Source organism: Morus notabilis, unplaced genomic scaffold (genome assembly GCF_000414095.1).
Source record: "Morus notabilis unplaced genomic scaffold, ASM41409v2 Scaffold384, whole genome shotgun sequence".
In the NCBI taxonomy this organism is placed as follows: domain Eukaryota; kingdom Viridiplantae; phylum Streptophyta; class Magnoliopsida; order Rosales; family Moraceae; genus Morus; species Morus notabilis.
In genome coordinates, this window is record NW_010387635.1 from 291,628 (window position 1) to 313,790 (window position 22,163).

At 35.6% G+C, this 22,163-nt stretch overlaps 2 protein-coding genes and 1 pseudogene across 2 annotated transcripts; all 3 read left to right on the forward strand.

Annotated features, from left to right (window-relative positions):
- Positions 1-5,419: 5,419 nt before the first annotated feature.
- On the forward strand, positions 5,420-6,187 carry LOC112095317 (thaumatin-like protein 1). Its single transcript, XM_024177037.1, has one exon. It carries the CDS (start codon positions 5,420-5,422, stop codon positions 6,185-6,187), a length of 768 nt encoding a protein of 255 aa, XP_024032805.1.
- Positions 5,946-8,574, forward strand: LOC21409235 (endochitinase CH25). Its single transcript, XM_010114956.2, has 4 exons — positions 5,946-6,140; positions 6,961-7,161; positions 7,344-7,452; positions 8,205-8,574. Exons 2-4 carry the CDS (start codon positions 6,966-6,968, stop codon positions 8,572-8,574), a joined length of 675 nt encoding a protein of 224 aa, XP_010113258.2. The 5' UTR covers positions 5,946-6,140; positions 6,961-6,965.
- A 4,360-nt stretch (positions 8,575-12,934) lies between these two features.
- The window catches only part of LOC112095318, a 19,834-nt pseudogene continuing 10,605 nt past the window's right edge, over positions 12,935-22,163 (forward strand).

The following is a 22,163-nucleotide window of genomic DNA, read 5'->3' on the forward strand; positions in this document are numbered from 1 at the left end:
AAGTTGGGTAGAAGATGGCTATGGTACAACCCCATTCGGTGAAAGACCTGAGGATGAAGCCTACCAAATGATGGATGATATGGTGAAGTTTTATCAAGGTTGGTACATTCAAGAGAAGTTGTCAATGGAATTCAAGCCTCTAAAGGAAGATAAGCCTCAAGAAGAAGAACAAGAACCCTTCGAATTTATTTTTGCTTAAACCTTAGTACAGATGGACTCTCGTGGTGCCGACACCGATTTGCTAAGAAACAAGGTATCCATCCAAAACCATGAGTTTTATAAAGACCAAATTGCATGCGTGGCTATGGATAGCGAAGTTGAGAGTGAAGAGAAATTAGAGGGATTATTTGAGGATTTCCTAGATGAAGAAGAGGTACGAGAGCCGTTGGAGGATGAAGAAGTATACGAGGCCATTGAATTGAGCTCATTAGTGGTTTTATCATACACACCAACAACGGATCCTTACTTCCCTTCGACACCACCATCACCATATTATGTCCTCTACATGATCAAGCCTAAAGAAAAGTTCTCCTTCCAAGCTCATCATCAATCAAAGCGAAGCCATGTTGGAACAATGAGCCGAATACTTCCAAATCATGCCAAGCTTGAGGGCATCCATAATCTAGACCCATATATCGTGTTGTATGACACTTATTATGGGCGAAAGCCACTCTTTGACGAGCACTTCTCTAAACGTCCGGCTGAAGACATTAAAGTTAATAAATAAGTTTGGGGGTTGCTCTAAGGATTTGCAATTGAAATAAAGCTGAAGCGGGCATGAAAGTACATATTTGGCAGCAACAGTAGCGTTTTGGCGCTCAAAATATAGCCTTTTTAGGCAAAAGTGGCAGAGCACATAGCGCTTTGGCGCTACCATTGAACGCCTTGGCGCTGCCTCAAAAAAAAAACCCCTTGCAACTTCCGCACCTCCTCTTGCACCCAATGAAGACACTGACTGACAACTACTCAAGGAAGTCCTCTACACTCTCTTGCTTTACTTTTCCATTGAGGACAATGTCAATTTTAAGTTTGGGGGAGTTAACTATCTTATTTTATGTTATTTTATTCAATTTATTAAAAAAAAAAACAAACTTGAGCTTTGGTTCGGCTTGTTTCGCCCCCGGCCGATGATGAGACAATGATTGAACTTAACTATGGCTTCTAGGAGACAATGAATAATTTGATTGTTTGTGTGCTTGACTTGTTTGTTAGTTTTGCTCTACTTATGATTTCCTTGCATTATTGAGCACATAACTAAGAGCACTTGGCCAAGTTGTGAACTTAGAGAAAGTTTATGTGAATTTTGTGTTTCTTAAGATCTCACTGGACTCTAGAACTTGTTTGATTATCACTCAAGGCGAAATCCCAAGCAATTTATTACTAAGGAAATGATTTAGGCCATTTTTGGATCGTTTGAGCCATTTGATCTTACCCTGTTATAATAATATCCCTAGTCACCTCTTTGAGCCTGATTAAACTTTTCTTTGTCATCCACGTTATTAGCTTAGCCTTTAAATAAATCCTATCATTCACCATTTCCCTTGAGCTTGTTGATTATTCTAGGATGCACGTTGAGTTGTGTTTGGAATTGGGAGGTGTATTGATATTTTCTATAATTTGTTTGATGTCTCTAATGAAATTCTGTATCTATCGTATTATTCCAAAAAAAATGAAAAAAAAGAAAAAAAAGAAGAAAAAAGAGAGAGAAAGAAATAAAGTGTGGAGACAAGAATGTTAATGGCAAATGGCAAATGTATTGGGATATTGAGTTAGAAGTTCTACAAGAGGATCCTAGAGTAATTGATGAGTTTAGGGAATTCAGAGCCTCATTGATATCTGTTTATCCTACCTTAATCCCATTTGTTGAACATGGTTTCATAAGCGTCCTGGATTGTCTCTTCAGTAAGTTCTTCACTATCATTGGAACTGTCAGAATCTAAAAAACTCCATCTTCTTTGTTGTTCACAGAATCTGCTGTAGGAAGTGTTGTAACACTGTCTGCAACACATTTTGTGACAATGTTGGCATAACAATCCTGATCAGTATAAACATTAAAAGCAACATAATTGCTCACATGGTCGTCATCTTCCTAACTACCTTCTGACTCTTCATCACTCCAAGTTACATTAAGCGACTTATTCTTCTTCTTGCTAGTGTTAGCAGACTCGGATTGAATGTGGTCGTAACCATCGCACTCTCGGCATTGAATTCCCTTATTCTTCTTCTTAACATTAGAGGCATTTGCAGCTCCCTTATTTTTCTGAAAATTGTTGGAGTTGTCGAAAATTGGAGTTTTGCTCTTTCCGTTGAATTTCTTCATCACCCTATTGAAATGCTTAGTTAAACGAGAAAGAGACTCTGCCAAATCTTCATCTTCTTCTTCAACATTATCTTATACTTCGGCTTATAGAGCAATCCCTTGAGAAATCCTCTTCTCCTTCTTATTTTTCTCCTTGTTATTTTTATCCAAGTTCATTTCAAAGGTACGTAAGTAGCCCATCAACTCGTCAAGCCTCATAGATTCCACATCCTTTGCCTCTTCTATTGTTGTAACCTTGTAAACGAATCTCGTTGGTAGCAACCTTAAAGCCTTCCTCACTAGTTTCGCCTCGGAAATTTTTCACCAACTGTAAAAGCCTCATTAGCAATATCACATAACTTTAAATTGAAATAAGAAATTGTTTCACCTTCAAGCATGTGTAAGTTTTCAAACCTTGTAGTGAGAATTTGAAGCTTTGATAGTCTCACGGCTGTCATGCCCTCATGCGCCGTCTGTAGAATTTTCCAAACCTCATTGGCCAACTCACATGTAGAAATGAGTTTGAATTGATTGGCATCCACCCCGTTGAAGATGGCATTAATTGCTCTTGAATTGCTATTCGCCAATCAATCTTCTTCAGTAAACCATTTCTCTTTAGGTTTCATAACTTCTTCTCCAGCCTCATTTTTTGTAATGGGGTGCGTCCAACCAATCAACACAGCATGCCATGCTTTCTCATCAAGTGCTTTGATGAACGCCTTCATACGAGTTTTTCAATAAGAATAATTGGAACCATTGAGGAGAGGAAGGCGCGAAACTGAGCCACTTTCTTTTAGAAAATCCAACACTAACACTATAGTCCAAATCCCAAAATCTCACCAAACAAACGGTTAGTAAACCACTCTGATACCAATTGAAAGGTCTGTTTTTAACCGGCTGTCACAAAGAGTGTTATAACACTAGTTGTAACACTGATGACAGATACGTGCAGATGGATATATTTTTTCTGTGATTCAGCAGCGGCAAATTATAAGTGCATAAAGATTAACATAAACATAAAAGACAGAAGGAATTGATATCGCAGTTCGGTGCACACACCTACATCTGCGTAGTCACACCCAGACAGTAAACAATCCACTAAGATAAAATGATTACACACACCAATCGGTCTTACACACTCAAAGACTCTCTCCTTGATGTTGTCATCGTAGTAGAGAATCCTCTTAGTGGCTTTGTCTAGCAAGCACCACTCATCTTTGAAGGCTTTCTCCCAAAAGCAATATGTCCTCCTCCCAAAGAACCACCTTTTTCTATTTTCTCTCAAAGAACATCAAAACAGCCTTTTGCTGCAGAATATTTCATTCAAAGCTCTACATCACGTTCATGGCTGCATACTAATTATATACAATCCAAATTGGTCAACAGACCCATCTATTCTCCCACCAAAATCACCCTAAACATAGCAACTTCTCCTCAACAGATTCTTTCCAAAACAGCCTCATCAAATAGCCACCAAAAGTCAAACCAATTAGCTCCATAACTGATTTCCTTTGATTTCTTTCTATGGTGGAAAATCATTTCAAATCCAGTGCGAACAGCTTGAAATAGAGTTTTCATAGCTGTCCACAAACGCCAAAAACGAACATAACCCTGTTTTTGAATTTTGTACAACCCAACTCCAAAACATGCCAACTAATAAAATCCTAACAGGATGTAATGATTATTGTTTGCATTAAACAATCAAATACACCCGTGTCTGTAGTTCTATATATACCGAGAAAATAGAAAAAAGAGGAAAGAATCAAACATGAATTTTATTGGAATGCAAATCTAATAAATAAACAATTTACTGGAAATCTAATTAGACGAAAATAAATAAACAAATAATTAAATAAAACAGAAGTTAGACCTCGACGTAGAGATCTTGAATTTTCTTACCTCGACGTTGAGATCCTGAATTTTTTTTTCTCAGCTTCTATTTCATCTTTGATATCTAGAACAGCTTCCAGACTCAGCCAAGAGCACATAACAATCATCAAAATGGACATGAAGAAGAAACATATCCAAAGCTGGTAGTCTAATTGAGTTGCTCTTCACAACATTGGCTATGATGCTTGAGTAATAATAAAACATCCCAACACATGTGCAAAGAAGTAGAAGACACGGAGCGATATTAGCACTTTTTTGTCATATGGTAATGGTAGCCATGTTTGCTATAACAATGGGAAAAAAAGAGCCAGAAAAAAAAAAGGAGAATTTGGAATTTAGAGAGAGAGAGAAAAGGGAGAACAAAAAGAGTGATGATTAATGCAGTCTGAAAATAATATTCAAAGGGAGGCCGCCTATTTATTGATAGGAAAATTCTAAAGTTATTCTAATTAGAATCTCAAAAAAAAAAATCTAATTTCTAATAATAATCAAACTCAAATAAATCTTAATAATAAATAATTATAAATAAAATAAAATAATTTCAAAAATAACTCTTAACTCCAAAATTATGAATTATGATCTCCATAAGTCATTTTTTTTTTTATATATTCCCTAGAAAAAAATTATTATGTTAAAAAAAAGAGATACATATTAAACATCGTGAGCTTCTTTGATTATTGATAATCCCAGTTTTTTATCGTTAAATATAATCAAAATTACATCAGATTAAACGGACATGTTAGTGTCGTTGACAGTGATACAGATTGGTAAATTAAATGAGCAAAAGAGAGGAATATTGGAAATGAACAAAAAGATAGAGCACAATTACTTTTTACACTGCGCGACCGAGTTGGTAGTCAATGTAAAAGTGTAAAAATATTGTCATTTTTCTTTTAATTTTACTTTGTAGGTAGTCATTTTAACAATCTTATAAGTAATTTAAAAAAAAAATACTGAAAAGAGGTCTCCCAAAATTTTCCAAAAGAATATAACTACCAAATCAAACAAAGAGTTTGGAAAAAAATAAATAAATTAATTAATATATTGACGACCATGTACGTGATTGAAACGTCAGAATTGTTGGCTCGTCAAAGCATGCTTTCTCTTCCTGGCCCTCAAGTCAAGCATTAACGACACCCCCATCCATTTTCCATGATCCACCAACCTATCCACAAAGCACAACCACGGACTTCTACATTCAGAAAAACCGAAAAAAAAAAAGGACCATCCATGGGCATGTTAATCCAAAATCTCCTCAATGTCTTCTTCTACTTCTTCCCTTTAATCCATACTTTCTCCTTAATTAGCTCATCTGGAGCAACCCGCATAGAGATCATAAATAACTGCTCCTACACGGTCTGGGCAGCCGCAACACCCGGCGGAGGGCAGCGACTAAAACAAGGTGAGACATGGCTTCTCAGAAACGTATCCAGCACAGGCCGGATCTGGGGCCGGACCAAGTGCACCTTCGGCAGCTCTGGTACCGGCGGAAAATGCAAGAGTGGCGACTGCGAAGGCCGCCTTAAGTGCGAAACCAACGGTCGACCCCCCATCACGGTGGCCGAATATTCACTAAACCAAGTAAACAATGACGATAACGTTGATGTTTTCTACATTTCTGTGGTAGAAGGGTTTAACGTTCCTATGGAATTCAGGCCCTCGGAGGTCTCATCGGATTGCAGCCAAGTCAGCCGATGCGCCGGGGAAGTAAACGGGGCGTGCCCGACGGAGTTGATCGATCCGGAAGGGTGTAACAATCCCTGCACTGTGTTTAGGAATAACCAGTTTTGTTGCACGTCCGGAAATATCTGCGAGCCTACGAGTTATTCTAAGTTTTTTAAGGATCTTTGCCAAGAAGCCTTTACTTACCCTTCAGATGTTGGCCTGAGAAGCACTTGCCCAACTGGGAAAGACTACAAGGTCGTTTTCTGCCCAACCATAAGCTATACAGGTATGCTTTCTCTACTCTCTCATAATTCTTGTGCTATAACTTACTAAATAATTACAAATCTCTTCACAATTCATACATTTTAATTATTATATTATTTTTTAAAGAAAATTGAATTTCTTCTCACACCTGTATTGAACCATACATGCCATAAGTTTTTTCAAGAAAGAACGACTAGTATTTGAGTCACTTGAGCGCATCTAAACTAAATTTTTTTTATTACCAAAAAAAACATTTTTCTTGGTTACAATATCCGGAGAGTTAAAATGTCAGTTCTCGTTATGGAACAAAATCTAGAAAGGCCAGCCGTCCAAAACTAAGATTTTCAGAACGAACGTAGGTGGTAGGATTATCTTTAACTTACAACCTTAATTTTCCCTAAATTAAAAGACCAAGAACGCTGATTCCAAAAAACCTGTAGTAATTAAATTAATGTTTCTGACTGATTAATGAACTTTTTAATGTTGTTGTCCCTCAACTAAGTTAGCCAGCAATTCTAGAAGATATTTGCGCAATTTGAAGTATGAGAATTTCTCATGAATTCGTGGTAATTAAGTAGAATTTTACTCATGATCTTGACGTGAGAAAAAAGTCATAAGCAGATATGAAGCGAAAATAGAAGAACAACTTTTGTCAAGGATATTAACCGCATTATTAATGGAATATATGTGAATTCCGCCATCTTTTTTTAACAGAATTTTCTTAAGGACGAAGCTAACTAGAAATTAACTCACTGATCTTTCTATGTTTAGCATCTATGAATTATATCAAAACACAACGTCCTCATATTTTCAACAAATTAGTAATTAGAGCCTTTTTACAGACCAGATGATCACCAGATCGTTATTTGATAAAATGCTGAAACACCGGAATGATAACCGGTGCCCAACTCACGGGCTCTACACCTATGATGCTTTCATCACTGCTGCTAGGTCTTTCAATGGTTTTGGCACTACCGGTGATGATGCCACTCGTAAAAGGGAGCTCGCGGCTTTCTTTGGTCAAACCTCTCACGAAACCACAGGTTAATAACTTAATATAATTATCACTAATTAAGTTTAATTGTTACCAAAGGTTAATAACTTCATATAATTATCACTAATTAAGCTTAATTGTTACCTAAAAGTTTACGTACGTTTTCATCAATAATTTGGTGATTAATTCTTACTTGTTATACAAATTATTATCTTTTTTTATTATTTTCAGGGGGATGGCCAAGTGCACCGGATGGTCCATATGCATGGGGTTATTGCTTTGTGACTGAAATCGGCAATAATGATCGTTACCGTGGTCGAGGACCTTTTCAACTCACTTAGTATGCTTTTTTTTTTCTCTCTCTTGTTTATGATTAAATTATTGCATGTCTCACTATTATTTGACAGTTTTGAGTCACTGTTATAATAAGAATCATGATTGGTTCATAGTCATAAATTGGTTCATAGATTAAAAATCATGATTCAGAACTATTTTCGATTTATGTGTGTTTTTTATGAGAGAAAATACTATAACAAACCATGAACAATGATTTAAATCATGGCACAAATCCACCAACTAAACGCTTTAGACTTTTAAGATTTAAGTTTTCATCTTAAAAGATCAACCTATAAGTAGAGTCATCTGGCCGTGTTTTTATAAATTTATTATTATTTTTATATTTCAATAATATGAGAGTCAGGTGATTTATTTTTACTCTTTACATATTAGACCTATTACGTACATTTTTTTATTTTGGCTTTTTATCTAACTTTTAGATGGTTTTACTAGTTTTCATTGTATGAACCGTTTCTCATTTCGTTTTTGTTTTCAACAAATTTTGATAAAGACTCTCTTTCTAACTAATTGTAATTTTAATTTTCTTTTCTACCATTACAAATTCTTGTAATTTTCTAATTTTAATAATATTAGATTGAAGACTTAGAAAGAAAAAGATTTCAATAGTGTGTACCAACTTAATCCACTAAAAAATTTCTGATAACAGTTGTTTTCTCTCCATTTAAATTAAACTAGTAGAGGTTTCATATGCTTGTTTCAAGTATTGACTAGTTGACTCCATGACTTGTGTATCAGCGACTACAATTACAACCAAGCAGGTGAAGCCATTGGGGTTGATTTGATAAACAACCCGGATCTAGTTGCCACGGATCCAGTTGTATCTTTCAAGACAGCTATATGGTTCTGGATGACACCACAAGGAAACAAGCCGTCTAGCCACAACGTGATCGTAGGGAAATGGACACCGTCCGATGCTGACAAGTCAGCAGGTCGAGCCCCGGGCTACGGTGTGATCACGAACATAATCAATGGTGGGCTTGAGTGTGGGAAGGGTCAAGATGCTAGGGTGGCTGATAGGATCGGTTTCTACAAGTGGTACTGTGACATATTGGGAGTGAGTTATGGGAACAACGTGGATTGCTATAGTCAAAGGCCTTTCACCTAAACAATTATCTTATCTCAAAATAATAGATCAAACAGAATGATCTCTGGATTTGATTTATTGCTTGACTATTTGGCCCTTTTATTATATATATGCGCGAATATTCCAATATGTTTATCAAATTATGATGTTCTCTCTTAGTTTTTCTAAACGCTAAAACACGTAAGGTGACTAAGAGTCTACCAAGAATTCATGGTCAATACTCGTACGTTCTGAAATTGTAGAAATTATACCTTCGCGAGACAATGACATATCAAGAGAAGTCGATTGATCAATTGGGACGCTTCTAGCTTTTTATTGGCGGAGTCAGAATTTATTTAAGGGGACATACATTAAGATGACATGTTAAAACTAATACAAAAAGTGAAACTTCTTCTTCTTCAAAAAAAAAAACTAAAAAACTAAAAAACTAAAAAACTAATACAAAATGTGATAACTTTATAAAATAGAGTTATTTCGCTCCTATTTACATCTAAATTGACTTTGTTTTCAATGATTTTTATTTGTTTTATTTAATTTTTAGTTTAGTTTCACTTTATTTTAGGAATAGTCTCTCATCCGGCATATGAAATCTGTCTGACCAATCTGCTCAGTAATTGTGGCCGTCGGATTGAAATTTGGACGGTATAGATGAAAAGTTTATTTTTCAAAAGACCTCTCTCTTTCTCAAACACATGAGCACTCCCAACCCCACTTCTCTCTCGACCTCCCTCGAGCTTCATCGACCTCCTCCGCAGCCACCTCGCCGCCAGCGACTTCCAACAGGCGGACGAGGCCGCGTCCCGACAACTCCCACAAGCAAACCCACTTCTCTCGCCTCATCCACCCTCAAATTTCCTCTCTCCTCAAACAACACCACTTCCTCCTCTTTCTCCGCCGCCGCTTCCTCGACCGCCTCCACAGGCATCTTGTCGCTGGCGACTTCCGACAGGCCGACAAGGAGACCCGCTGCCTAACGACCACTCCCAAAACCAAACCCACTACTCTCTCCTCCTCCACCCACACATTTTCTCTCCCTTCAAACACCACCAGTTTACGTACGTTTTCATCACTAATTTGGTGATTAATTCATACTTGTTATACTAATTATTATCTTTTTTTAATTATTATTTTCAGGGGATGGGCAAGTGCACCGGATGGTCCGTATGCATGAGGTTATTGCTTTGTGACTGAAATCGGCAATAACGATCATTACCGCGGTCGAGGACCTTTTCAACTCAATTAGTATGCTTTTTTTCTCTCTCTTATTTATGATTAAATTATTGCATGTCTCGCTATTATTTGACAGTTTTGAGTCATTGTTATTATAAGAATTAGATTTTTAAGATTTATGTTTTCATCTTAAAAGATCAACCTATTAAGTGGAGTGATCTAGTGCTTTTATAAATTTATTATTATTTTTATATGATCAATAATATGAGAGTCAGGTGGTTTATTTTTACTCTTTACATATTAGACTTATTACGTACATTTTTTTATTTTGGCTTTTTATCTAACTTTTAGATGGTTTTATTAGTTTTCATTGTATGAACTGTTTTTCTTTTCGTTTGTGTTTTCAACAAATTTTGACAAAGAGTCTTTTTCTAATATTTTTTTAATTTTAATTTTCTTCTCTACCATTATAAGTTCTTGTAATTTTCTATTTTTAATAATATTAAGAGTGAAGACTTAGAAAGAAAAAGATTTCAATAGTGTGTACCAACTTAATCCACTAAAAATTTCTGATAACAGTTGTTTTCTCTCCATTTAAATTAAACTAGTAGAGGTTTGATATGCTTGTTTCAAGTATTGACTAGTTGACTCCATGACTAGTGTATCAACGACTACAATTACAACCAAGCAGGTAAGGCCATTGGGGTTGACAGCACAAGGAAACAAGTCATCTAGCCACAACGTGATCGTAGGGAAATGGACACCAAGAATTCATGGTCAATACTCGTACGTTCTGGGACGCTTCTAGCTTTTAGATTAAAGTGATGGGTTTAACCTAAGTCGACTTGTTTAGTAAGAGTCAACAAAGTTAGGATGTATTAAGCTCCTCTCCCTAATATTTTTATATTATTGTTAAATCAAATCTGAATAAAATGGTGTTTTTCTTACATTTTTTCTGGTTGTGTGGTAGTGATAACTTTATAAAATAGAATTATTTGACTCCTATTTACATCTAAATTGACTTTGTTTTCAATGATTTTTATTTGTTTTATTTAATTTTTAGTTTAGTTTCACTTTATTTTATTTTGATTTTAATTTATTTTATTTGTTTTATGTAGTTTTTCCCTCAAATAATTTATGGGAGAAAGAGGGAAATAGGCTAAGACTTGAGATGAATTAAAATTAATAGGCCAATAGTTTACATAAGTTAATAAATAGGTCAAATTATTATTTTTGTCCATAACTTGTCTGGTTATGAACTCTAACTTGACAAGTTATTCACGGTTTTTGTCCATAACTTGTCTGACTATGGACTATAACTTGACAAATTTATCCATAACTTATCTGATTATGAACCATAACTTAACAAATTATTACCTATTAATTTCTATAACTAAAAATTAACTTGTATACTTTTTTAGGCTTTTATTGGCCTATTTTCTAGATAATAGTGATTAAAAGAGAGCAAAAAGGTTAAAAACGCGATTCAAAATCCGGATTTAAAACAATCCCACCTGCGCAAAATCTTCACGTCGTTCCACACGCGTTTCCATCCGTCGGATCCTGCTCCATATCTGTCACCAGCACGGTTGGGCTTCACTCGCAAATTTTCGCTCGTCTAAACTCCCCTGCCAGCAACCTGCCATCCTGCCGGATCCGCTGCTTTTTGCTATATGGAAGATATGTAGGCCCCGTTCACTTCACCAATTCGAGTTTTGCTACAGTAAAAAGCTCTCACAAACAATCACATCTAACTTTTTTGCTACAGTAAAAAGCTCTCACATAAAATCACATCTCAACTCGAATTACAAACTCGAATCAGCAAAGTGAACGGTCACCTACAGTTAGCTTTAGCCATTAAAATCATGCCACCTGGTATCTTCATCGGACGCCCTACTTGCTACACCTTCTCTCTCATCTGGCGTGGGTTTCTTCCTAAGACACAATACACACGGAGAGGGACCCAAAAATAATTAAAGCCCATTAGAGAGGTGATTAGAGAAATATTTGGGAAAATTATTTTAAGAAATTTAGGGTCATTTTATTTAGGATTTTATTTTATTTTTTATTTTTTATTTTTTATTTAGGGTTATTGGAGAAGGTAATTTTGAAGCCATAAGAAGTGAAAGAGGAAGATTTAGAAGACGAAGTTTGGAGATCCGTAACACCTCCGATCGGTTTTATTTTCTTATTTTTTAATTATTTGTTTTTGTTCTTTAATTTTACCGAAACTAATGTTTTAGTTTATTTATCTGGGGCTATGATGTAGCCAAATTATGAGTATTTGATTTTTCTTATTTGTAATTAATTCATGTTTTATTCTCAAATATGTTGAGTGTTCTTAATGTTTGTGATTGCTTGATCAACAGTTATATGAATTGGTGTTTAATTCTAAGACTGAAAAGTGATGATTAAACATGACCCATGGTTGGAATGCCATTAGACCATCTAAGTTAGAAATAGTTATGTGACTAGCGCAATGGTTATGATTTCATGTTCTTAATAAATTTCATCGTGTCAAAATCTTAATAGAAATATAGGATATCTGTATGTTTGGGGTGTGATTATTGATGCTTGAGAAAGATTAATAATTAATTTAAAAAAATCACTATCAACATTGGAAATAGACATAATTAATTTAAATAGGTGTTTCATATATGATTAATTTTGGTGAGCCGTAGACCAGAATAATTTAAGATATTTATTTTATTTTTGTTATTTTTTATTTTATTAGTTTCATCTTAATTTCGATCGTTCAAATAATCTTTTGGGTTAACTAATTTCAATACTTAATTATAATTAAGACAATCTTTGTGGGAACGATACTTTACTCACTCTTTTATTACTTGTTAATAATAACGTACCCTTGCGTTACGATTTTCTAATTCTAAAACTTCATCTCAATTTTAGAAAATAAATTCCTGACTCTACCAATAAAATCTGGAATATGATCCCTATTAATCAATCGACTTCTTGATATGTGTCACTGTTCCACAAATTCAGTACGTACGTATGAGTATTGGCCACGGATTCTTGCTAGACTTTTAATCACCTTGACGTGTTTTAGCGGTTAGAAAAACAAAGAGAGAACATCATAATTTCATAAACATATTAAAAACCTATGACCCTTTCTTGACGCAGATATCATCTATAAATACACCTCCCTCCTATATCTTCTCATTTCAAATACAAACTAAAAGAAAATTTAAAAATGAAACCGTGCGTTTCTATAATTGTCCTGTTGACCTTAGCCTTCTTAGTAGGAGCCTTTGGAGATGTTGGAAGCATTATTACCGGGTCCCTTTTTGAGGAAATGCTTAAGCACCGGAATGATGGACAGTGCCCCGGTAACGGGTTCTATACCTACAAGGCTTTCCTCGCTGCGGCAAGCTCTTTCTCTGGCTTTGGCACTACCGGTGATGATGCCACTCAAAGAAAGGAGCTCGCGGCTTTCTTTGGCCAAACCTCGCATGAAACCACTGGTAAATATCATAGTTAATTTTATTTAAGTTGTTAGGAGACGGACCAATAATTAATTTTTACATTCTAAACACACAGGAGTTGTTGTTATTTTCATTATGAATTTGGTGTGGTTTGTGTTTGTTAGGCTAAGGATTTTATTTCTTTTATCTTTATACTTTTCTATAGGAGGATGGCTAAGTGCACCGGATGGTCCATATGCATGGGGTTATTGCTTTGTGACAGAAATCAGCAATGATGATCGTTATCGTGGACGAGGACCTATCCAACTGACTGAGTAAGTATGATAATTATTAAATTTCGTTCAAATAATATAAGTTTAGTTTATAGGTTTGAATCAGTAAATTTGAACATAAATTCAAATTAATTTTGACATTAGAGAAAATAGTGCAGTATACATTTGATATCCCTCTTTCTGATCAAATTACATGAATTTCTTGATGTTACTTATCTAATACAGAAATACATCTACAAACAAAGAAGATCATATGCTAGCTTTTAATTTAATAAACTTGTGTGGTTGTGTTCATTGAATAGTAATAATTCGTTGCTTAATTCATTGGAAAATTGTAAAAAAAAAAAAATAGAAGTGTTTTAGCTTTTTATAATTTTTTAACGAGTTGATTTAATTTGTTCCAGTGACTACAATTATCAGCAAGCTGGTCAAGCAATTGGGGTTGACTTGATAAACAACCCAGACTTAGTTGCCACAGATGTTATTATATCATTCAAGACAGCCATATGGTTCTGGATGACCCCGCAGGATAATAAGCCGTCAAGCCACGACGTCATCATTGGGAACTGGACACCTTCCGATGCTGATCGTTCGGCGAATCGAGTCCCGGGCTACGGTGTGATCACCAACATAATCAATGGTGGCGTCGAATGTGGACAAGGTCAAAAGGACACGGTTGAGAACAGAATTGGATTCTACAAGAAATACTGTGACATCTTGGGAGTCAACTACGGAGACAATTTGGATTGCTACAATCAACGTCCTTTTAATAAGAGAGAGAGAGATATATCTTTAGAAGAAAAAAGGGAAAGGATAAAGGAATATGTCGTACTACGATGCTTTATTATCCTTATCTTTCTAATAATGTTTTGCTTATTAAAAAAAAAAAAAAAAGATTCTATGTAATACTCTCACCTTTGATGTCGAAAGTTCTTACGTAATGTGTGAAATAAAAACGGTGCATAGAGAAAAGAAACACTGATACAGTTTGTGGATGGGACAAACAACATATAGTTGAGAGTGCAAAGGATAAAAGATCGATATAGTTCAGGAGCCAAAAACGACATTAACCCATTTACTATTAAAAAAGGTGAAAAGTGAAATTAGCCCAAAACCATAACGAGGATAATAATAATAAAAACTGCCCTATAAGAAACGAAAGAGACGACGTGATCAACGCAGGGAAAAAAAAATGGAGTACACATGTTTGGGGGTCTTATATATATATACATATATATACATATATATATATGTATATGTATATGTGCATATACGAAATCAATTAATATATAAAGGGAAAGGTTGGTGCATGTCGGAAAAGTCTTCTCCTTCAATTTAAGCCTTTGTATTTTTCCTTCATCATAACGATCAGAGTAAGAATAAAAACAAAATAAAAAAATAAAAAGACAACTTCGTTTAGTCATGAGGGAAAAATACAGAGCCTAAATTTGAAGAAAAAGTCTAGTGCAGGAGGAAGGAATGTATTGTCGTAACAAACGTACGTTCTTATTTTACTTTTTCTTTTTCCTTCTTCGAGAAAGATATATTCTCTTTTACTTTTTTTGTGTATACAGTTTTTTCCGTGGTTGTTTAAGTATTATATGTATCGCTTCTTTGAGCTTCATCAAGAATAATTATTCCAATATTGCAAAGCCACTCCCAATGACTTTTTATTCTCATAAACTATCTAACGGCCAAACGGATGAAGAAACGACAGCAAGTTGTCGAGATAGCAATTATAAGAACAACGACATTAAATTAAAATAATGACATCACTGCAAACGAAAATTAAATAAAAAAACAACATCACTATAAGCAAATTGTTGATGGTTCTTGATGATTGTTTATTACGATTTTCTTTTCTCGGCCAATATATTAGCAACTTTAAGTTGTGTATTTTTTTTATTTATGCGGAAGAGCAATATTTTCATGGTAAGTCCTCACATCTTATAAATTTTCTTTCGCAATTTGAATTTTTTGGTCGTAAAGAAATCGATCATGTCCATCTCGTCACTACAACATAATAGATTTATGCAACACCTGACAAGATTCAATTATAAACAATACAAAAGACTTTAAAATAGAAGATTGGCAACATTAAAAACGACAATAGAATAAAGTGAAAAACCAAAGAGCCACAACATCTAATTAAACGCCATGAAATTAAAGGAATAAAGACTTGTGATGGCCTTACAGCTCGAAGGTCTATCATGAGCTATTTACTTTTCCTGCCACAACAAATTGTGGTTGATCGAATTTTGTTCATTTTACCGATTTAAGTTTTTAATTTTAATTTTTACTATAGTTAAAAGTTCTCATATAGAGTGACATCTTAATTTGAATTAAAAACTTAGTTGACGTTTGGTTCGTGGATTCAGAACTATGACTCAGAACCATTCTCATTTTACGTGTGTTTTTTATGAGAGAAAAACACTATAGAGAACCATAAATCATAATTCAGAATCAATGACAAATACTGAAAACAAACATCCCCTTAAAATTAATGAACTGAACGAGACTTTAGTTTTTCTACCACGTGGCAGAGGAAGTATTAGACCAAAATTACTAAAATATCTTAAAATTAATTGGGTTGGGTTTTTTTTCTCTCTCTCGTCTCCCAATTCCAGCCGTCTTCCCACCTTCCCCTTTCACTTCTCAATCATCCCTTCTCTCTTCTCGACTTTGCTCTTGTCACCGAGCACCATCGCTCGTCGTTGCAATTTTGTTGTCGGAACCAAACGTCGTCGCCGTTGAAATGCGTATCTTTCTCGGTGCAAGATCGGGACCGTGAAGAAGAGTCCCACCAATTACTCTAGAGATCTGCCGTCGCCGCCCATACTTTTCGATGACGGATCTCATGGTTCATCGTCGGCACATTCTCCCTAAGTCAGATTGGTAGCAGCGTTGGGAAGAAAGAGAGAAAGATGGAGTTCAAGAAGATCTCCACCAACCTGCGATACAGTTGCGCAACCATGAGTGCGATGCCGGTTTCTCCCTTGCACAGCCGAACAACCATGAAGATCTCCCCCGCGCAATCGTGCGACGGCGACGAAGATCAAATCTCCCCTATCTCCGGAATGAATCTCCTCCATGATGGATGTGCCGAGATTTCCTCTTTAGAGAGATTGAGGACCAATTTTTTTTCGAGACTTTATTCGTCTCTTTTTTTTTTTGATCTATTTGTGCTTTTTTTCCCAGTTTATTTTGATAATTTTTTCCCTCTGATCTGTGTTTGAATTTTGTGATTTTTTATGATTTTCAAGTGTTCTAAGGACGACAATGGTCGTGGTGCCACCGGTATTGGCAGTTTTCAGTTGGTATCGGCCGTTTTCAGCCGATATTGGCTTAGATACCCTGATATCAGTCCCCGATATCAGTAATATCAGTGCCCGATATCGGTATCTAGGTAGATACGGGCAGTTATCAATTAGTAACCGCCGATATCATAGCAGTCACCGGTTATGTCTGTCAGTTACTGCCGCCAACACTAATGGTTGTTCGCTAGACACCGGCGGGTATCTTGGTTAGATATTGGTATCGTGGTTGATATTGGTATTGTGATCGGATACTAATCGGTATTTTAAGAGTATAGGATGATCTTAACAAATATTTTTATATGTCAATCCAACCCTAAAATCTTTGGCAATTTCCTTTAAAGCCCGACTATTATTTGTTGGGCCCTTTGCTCGCGAATACCCGAAAGTTTTGTGAGTTCATCCATGTTGCCATTGTTGACGATTAACAGGTAAAAGTTTATGATCTGAGCTCCAATGCCGTCCATTCCATATATTAAGATCGGATAAATTAAAGCAGTTATTATAAATAAATAATATATAAGCTACGACATTCAAAAAAAAAAAAAAAAAAAAAAAGGGGAAAGCTTAAAAAAAAATTTAGACAAGAAATTTAGCAAACTGTGTGAATTGTGAAAACTGAAAAATAACACACACACACACACAAAAGAATGATATATATAAATATAAAAAAAAAAAAAAACAACACACACACACACACACACACACACAAAAGAATGATATCATTATAAACGACGATAAAATAGAAACAGAGACGATGACTGAGAAAACCAAAGAATCATAACATTTAACACGACATCAAAGGAATAAGAAGAAAGACAATAAAGAACAGACAAAATCTAAAAACGACTATAAATAGAAGACACATCAAATGGAGAGACAAGGAACGACAACAACTAAATATGAGCAACACAAAAACAACTGCAATTTCTGTAGTTTGTTAATTTGTTTGTCATCATACGACGCCACAAAGTAAAATGACAATAGCCCAAAAAGTAGCCACAAGAACGAGATACATAGCAATATGATTCCTCAAGACATGCAGAGAGAGAGAGAAGAAAACTGAACAAGAAAGAGCAAGGGTAGCAGTTGTTGATTGTTGAATCAATTCTATTGTGACTCAGTTTTGAAGTTGGTGAGCACTGGTTTTATTGAAGGCAGAAACGACAAGTCGTTTCTGTTGGGATGCAAACTCGGAAGACTCTTGAAACTGACATGGGCAAGTGAGGCATAGGTGGCAGCTTGTTATTGGACCGTCTTGCTTGGACTCCAGATAAGATAAATTCCTTTGATGTAATTCAATAATCACTTCTTCTTCTTCTTCTTGCTTCTTCGAGAGCATTCCAGAGGGAGAGAAAAACTTTGTACAGAAAAACCCTAAGTTGAGAGAGACAGTCTAGAGTGAGAAAGGTGTGAGAAAAGGGTGATTTTCTTGGGGGATTTCTTGCTCAGTTTCTCGGGAAACTTTAGGGTGTGAATTTCTGGAAGTTTGTAACAGTTTGTAACCAGTTTGTTCTTATAGTGCATATCGAACTTCCTCTGGGGAGTTCGCAGAGATGTAGGTGGGATTTCACTGAACTCCGAAATCAATTGGTGTGTTCTTGTTTGCTTATTTCATTTCTGTCTTTGATTCGGTTAGATCGAGATTGGTAATGGTTTAATTTCTAAAGTGGTATCAGAGTTCTTTGTTAGGAGAGGGGATCGATCTCGGTCAAGAATCTAGGGCAAGAAACACTGGAGGTTGAAGGAGTTCAACATTCCGTCGAAGCCTCTCTAGATTTGAGGGGTTTTGAAGATATTCCACTAAATTCGGAGTACACTGGAGGTTTTCCATCTTCAGATCTAGTCCAGTCTACGAAGAATCAAATTCTTTTTAGGGGTTTGAAAAACATGAAGATAGAGATCGATAAGTTTGATGGCTCGGGTGATTTCTTCATCTGGAGAAGCAAAATCAAAGGACTCCTCGCCCAGCAAAGGCTTCTCAAGGCGTTGGAAGAATCCCCAAAGTGGTCTGAGAAATTCTCAGACGATCAGAAGTAGGAACTGCTTGAAACTGCTACATGTATCATCATCCTACACTTATCTGATTCTGTGATAAGATTAATTGATAAAGAAGAAAATCCTGCCAAGATTTGGAACAAGTTGGATGAACTTTTCCAAAAGCAATATTTAACAAATAAGATTTTCTTGAAAGAGAGACTGTTTGGTTTTAAGATGAATCCCTCTAGGACGCTTGAACAAAACCTTGATGATTTTTTGAGAATGAACATTGAACTAGAAAATTCGGGGGAAAATGAGGCTCTAAGTGATGAGAATCAGGCAATCATTCTGTTGAATGCTCTGCCAGAAACATACAAAGAGGTAAAATCTGCCATCAAGTATGGCAGGACCTCTTAGTGGAAAACATCCTGCGATCATTAAAACGTGGAACATGTCGTTTGTTCTAGAAATACAAGCAACAAGTTGTCTCCCTCAAACGACCCAATTCCATGACTTGAACCAACATGTCATTTTATCACCTTTGCAATTAGCTGCCAAATCGACATGTTTTCTCATATACAAATCGACAAGTTGTCTCCTTTAAAACGATTCCATAACTTAAAATAACATCTTTTCTCATATATAAAATGACAATTTGTATCCCCAAAAGGACACAATAAGCTACCCGAGTGAGTGCGGCCGGAAAAAGGCGAGTTCAGCCGGAAAAGTGGGAGGTGAAAAGGAGATGAAAACTCCGCATTCTTTAACTTTTTCTCTCCACAAATGAAAGATTTGAAGAGAGGATGATATTTTTAAGCTATTTTCAGTGTTTTTGGACGGCTTTTGGAGGTTTTGGACGGAGAAAGGAACGGAAATCGCGAGAGCTTCATAGGAAAAAATGGTGGAAGGAGGTCTGTGATTTGGTTTATGCAGGTTATTTTTTGCGACGACATAATGTCGTCACAACAAAGATTAAATAGTCGTCGCAATTAATGTTAAAACGACTGCATTCATCTTCACCTCATTAATATTTCTGAGAATATTCTTGAGGAATGTACCCTGGTTAATTTTTTATGACGACAATTTAACAATGTCATCGCAAATAATTTTGACAAAATCATCAATGTTTCCGCCCTTTTTTGGGAAAAATTAAATCCACAGTTATTTGCGACAACGCGTGTGATTAGTGCATGAAAATGCACCCTAAATATTACTTTTAATTTATATAATATTTAAATATTTAAGCTTTAATTAAACAATTCCATTATTTTTATTCAAAATATTTTTCATTGGAATTTGTCTAGTTGTTGCTTAATTATTTGTAGTTAAAAAGCAGTGTAAAAAGCTACACAAAAATAATCCATGAAACCCATATTTTTAACCACCCTGAGCCAAGCCTTTCAGCGGAGCCTCATAAGCCAAAAAGATAGAAGAGCTGCGTCAGCCTTTGAGCCACCGAACCAAGCCACGCGTGGGTCTCAGTTTGTGATAGCCTATCCGCAGCACCTCCAGCGCGCGTCACTTGCATAGGAGTTCCTCAGTGCACGCGTTCCTTCCACGCAGTCATCACCGCGCGTCCCAGCTTTCGATCGCGTGGGTCCCGCGTGTCAGCGTGCAACCTGCTCCTCTTCTCCGTGCGTGACAGTTGGCTTCTGCGGACCCCATGCCTGCTCATGCCAGCCTGCCTTTCCTCTCAGAGCACGCCAGCTGTCCTCCACTTTGCCCGTGCAAGCACACTCCAACCAATCCATGTGCAACACGTGGCGTGTTTTCTCCTCACTGCCAAACACGTTGCGACACGTGTCCACTGAGTGCTGAATCTGAATTTCTCCTTCAAAAATCAGAGCAAATTGACCAGATTTCTTCCCCAAATTAAATATATGATTTCTCCTAATTTATGTGTTATTTTATTTTGTTTCCTTTTCCTTTGTAATTTTCTATTTTTATTGTTTGTTTCCTTATTTGACAGGCAACCTCTAAACACTATAAATAAGGGGGTTAGCCTAAGGTTTTTAGAAGCTTTGAATATTCATTTTTCTGTCATCTTGCTGTCACTCTCATATTTTCTCTCTAGAACTTGTGAGAATGTTTTGCAAGCTAGGCTAGAGTTCTCTTGGTGAGGTTAGAGATGAACTTTTGTTGAGTGACCCAATTCGGGCTTTTGATTCCTTGTGTTGTAAAGTTTAATATCTGAATGAATTAAATCTCATCTATCTTTCTTTTACTTTTCAAAATATTATGTGCCAATTTTTATATAAGTTCAGTCACGTTTTTCTTATGTAATTCTGTAATGGATTATTTTATAATTCAAATTATTTTACAAATTATCTTTTACTGTAATATTGTCAAATTGATATATGGTCGATTTTGGATAACTTGTAATGATAATATTTTCGGAGTCAACATAGAGATTTAATTTATTCGATCATTTTATTTTGTGAATCAAAACTTGAATTGGTGAATGAAGTATTAGGGATTCTCAACACCTTACCGTTTTTATTACTGAATTTCTTTCATACAAATTCTCTCCTTTTTATTTGCAACAAAGTCTACAAAAACTCTTCCTTTTCATTAATTTACTTGTTATTTATTTTTCTCTAACGCTCTTATTCTGCTAATCTGTCTTGTTATTTTGTTATCTCTCTGTGGATACGACCGCCCTTCTGTACTACAATTGAACACTTGTGAACATCACTTTTGGGCGTTAATCAAATTTTAACATGCTACTAACAAGACTTATCAGTAAATTTTTTAGCCAAAGAAGTAAGTATACATTTATTGTTATTATTATTATCATTATTTTTTTGTCTTTCCGTTTATTTCAACCGAAAAAAAAAAAAAAAGTTGCTGCAGACTTTTATGTGTATTCAATCTATAGTTACTATAAACTTTTGTTTTTTTTTTTTATTATTTTATCGTCCCAACATCCCTTATTCAAAACCAAAAATAAAAAATAAAAGTCACCTTCTGTAGTAGATTAGTAGTTTAATTTGTTTTAGCTTTTTTGTTTCATTTTTTTTTCCTTGTCGTTTCTTATTTCAAAAAAAAAAAAAAGAAATCCTTTTTGTTTGTATTAGTTACGTTATTATAGGATTTTGTTAGTTTTTCTTTATTTGTTTATTTAATTTTTTTTTCTCTTTTCCTTGTGAACTATCGTAGGTAGTGCTGGAACTTTGGACGAGCCGCCCGCGATCGCCCGAAAAGCCTGAGTTTTTACCCGAGCCCGAGCCCGAGCCCGAGCCGCCTGAGAAATTCAGGCCGCCCGCCCGAGCCCGAATTTCACCTTGAACGGGCCGCGGGCTTGTATTAGGCGGCCCGAGCCCGCCCGAATTGCCCAAATTATTTAAACTTTTTTTTTAATATTAAGTTATTTTGTGTTAAAATTTATATATATATATATATATATTACAATTTAAAATTTGAAATGAACA

Coding starts and splice junctions, on each gene's coding strand:
- LOC112095317 (XM_024177037.1), top strand. CDS start 5,420: ATGGGCATGTTAATCCAAAATCTCCTCAATGTCTTCTTCTACTTCTTC.
- LOC21409235 (XM_010114956.2), top strand. CDS start 6,966: ATGATCACCAGATCGTTATTTGATAAAATGCTGAAACACCGGAATGAT. Junction 7,162..7,343: donor AACCTCTCACGAAACCACAG/GTTAATAACTTA, acceptor TATTATTTTCAG/GGGGATGGCCAAGTGCACCG. Junction 7,453..8,204: donor GGACCTTTTCAACTCACTTA/GTATGCTTTTTT, acceptor CTTGTGTATCAG/CGACTACAATTACAACCAAG.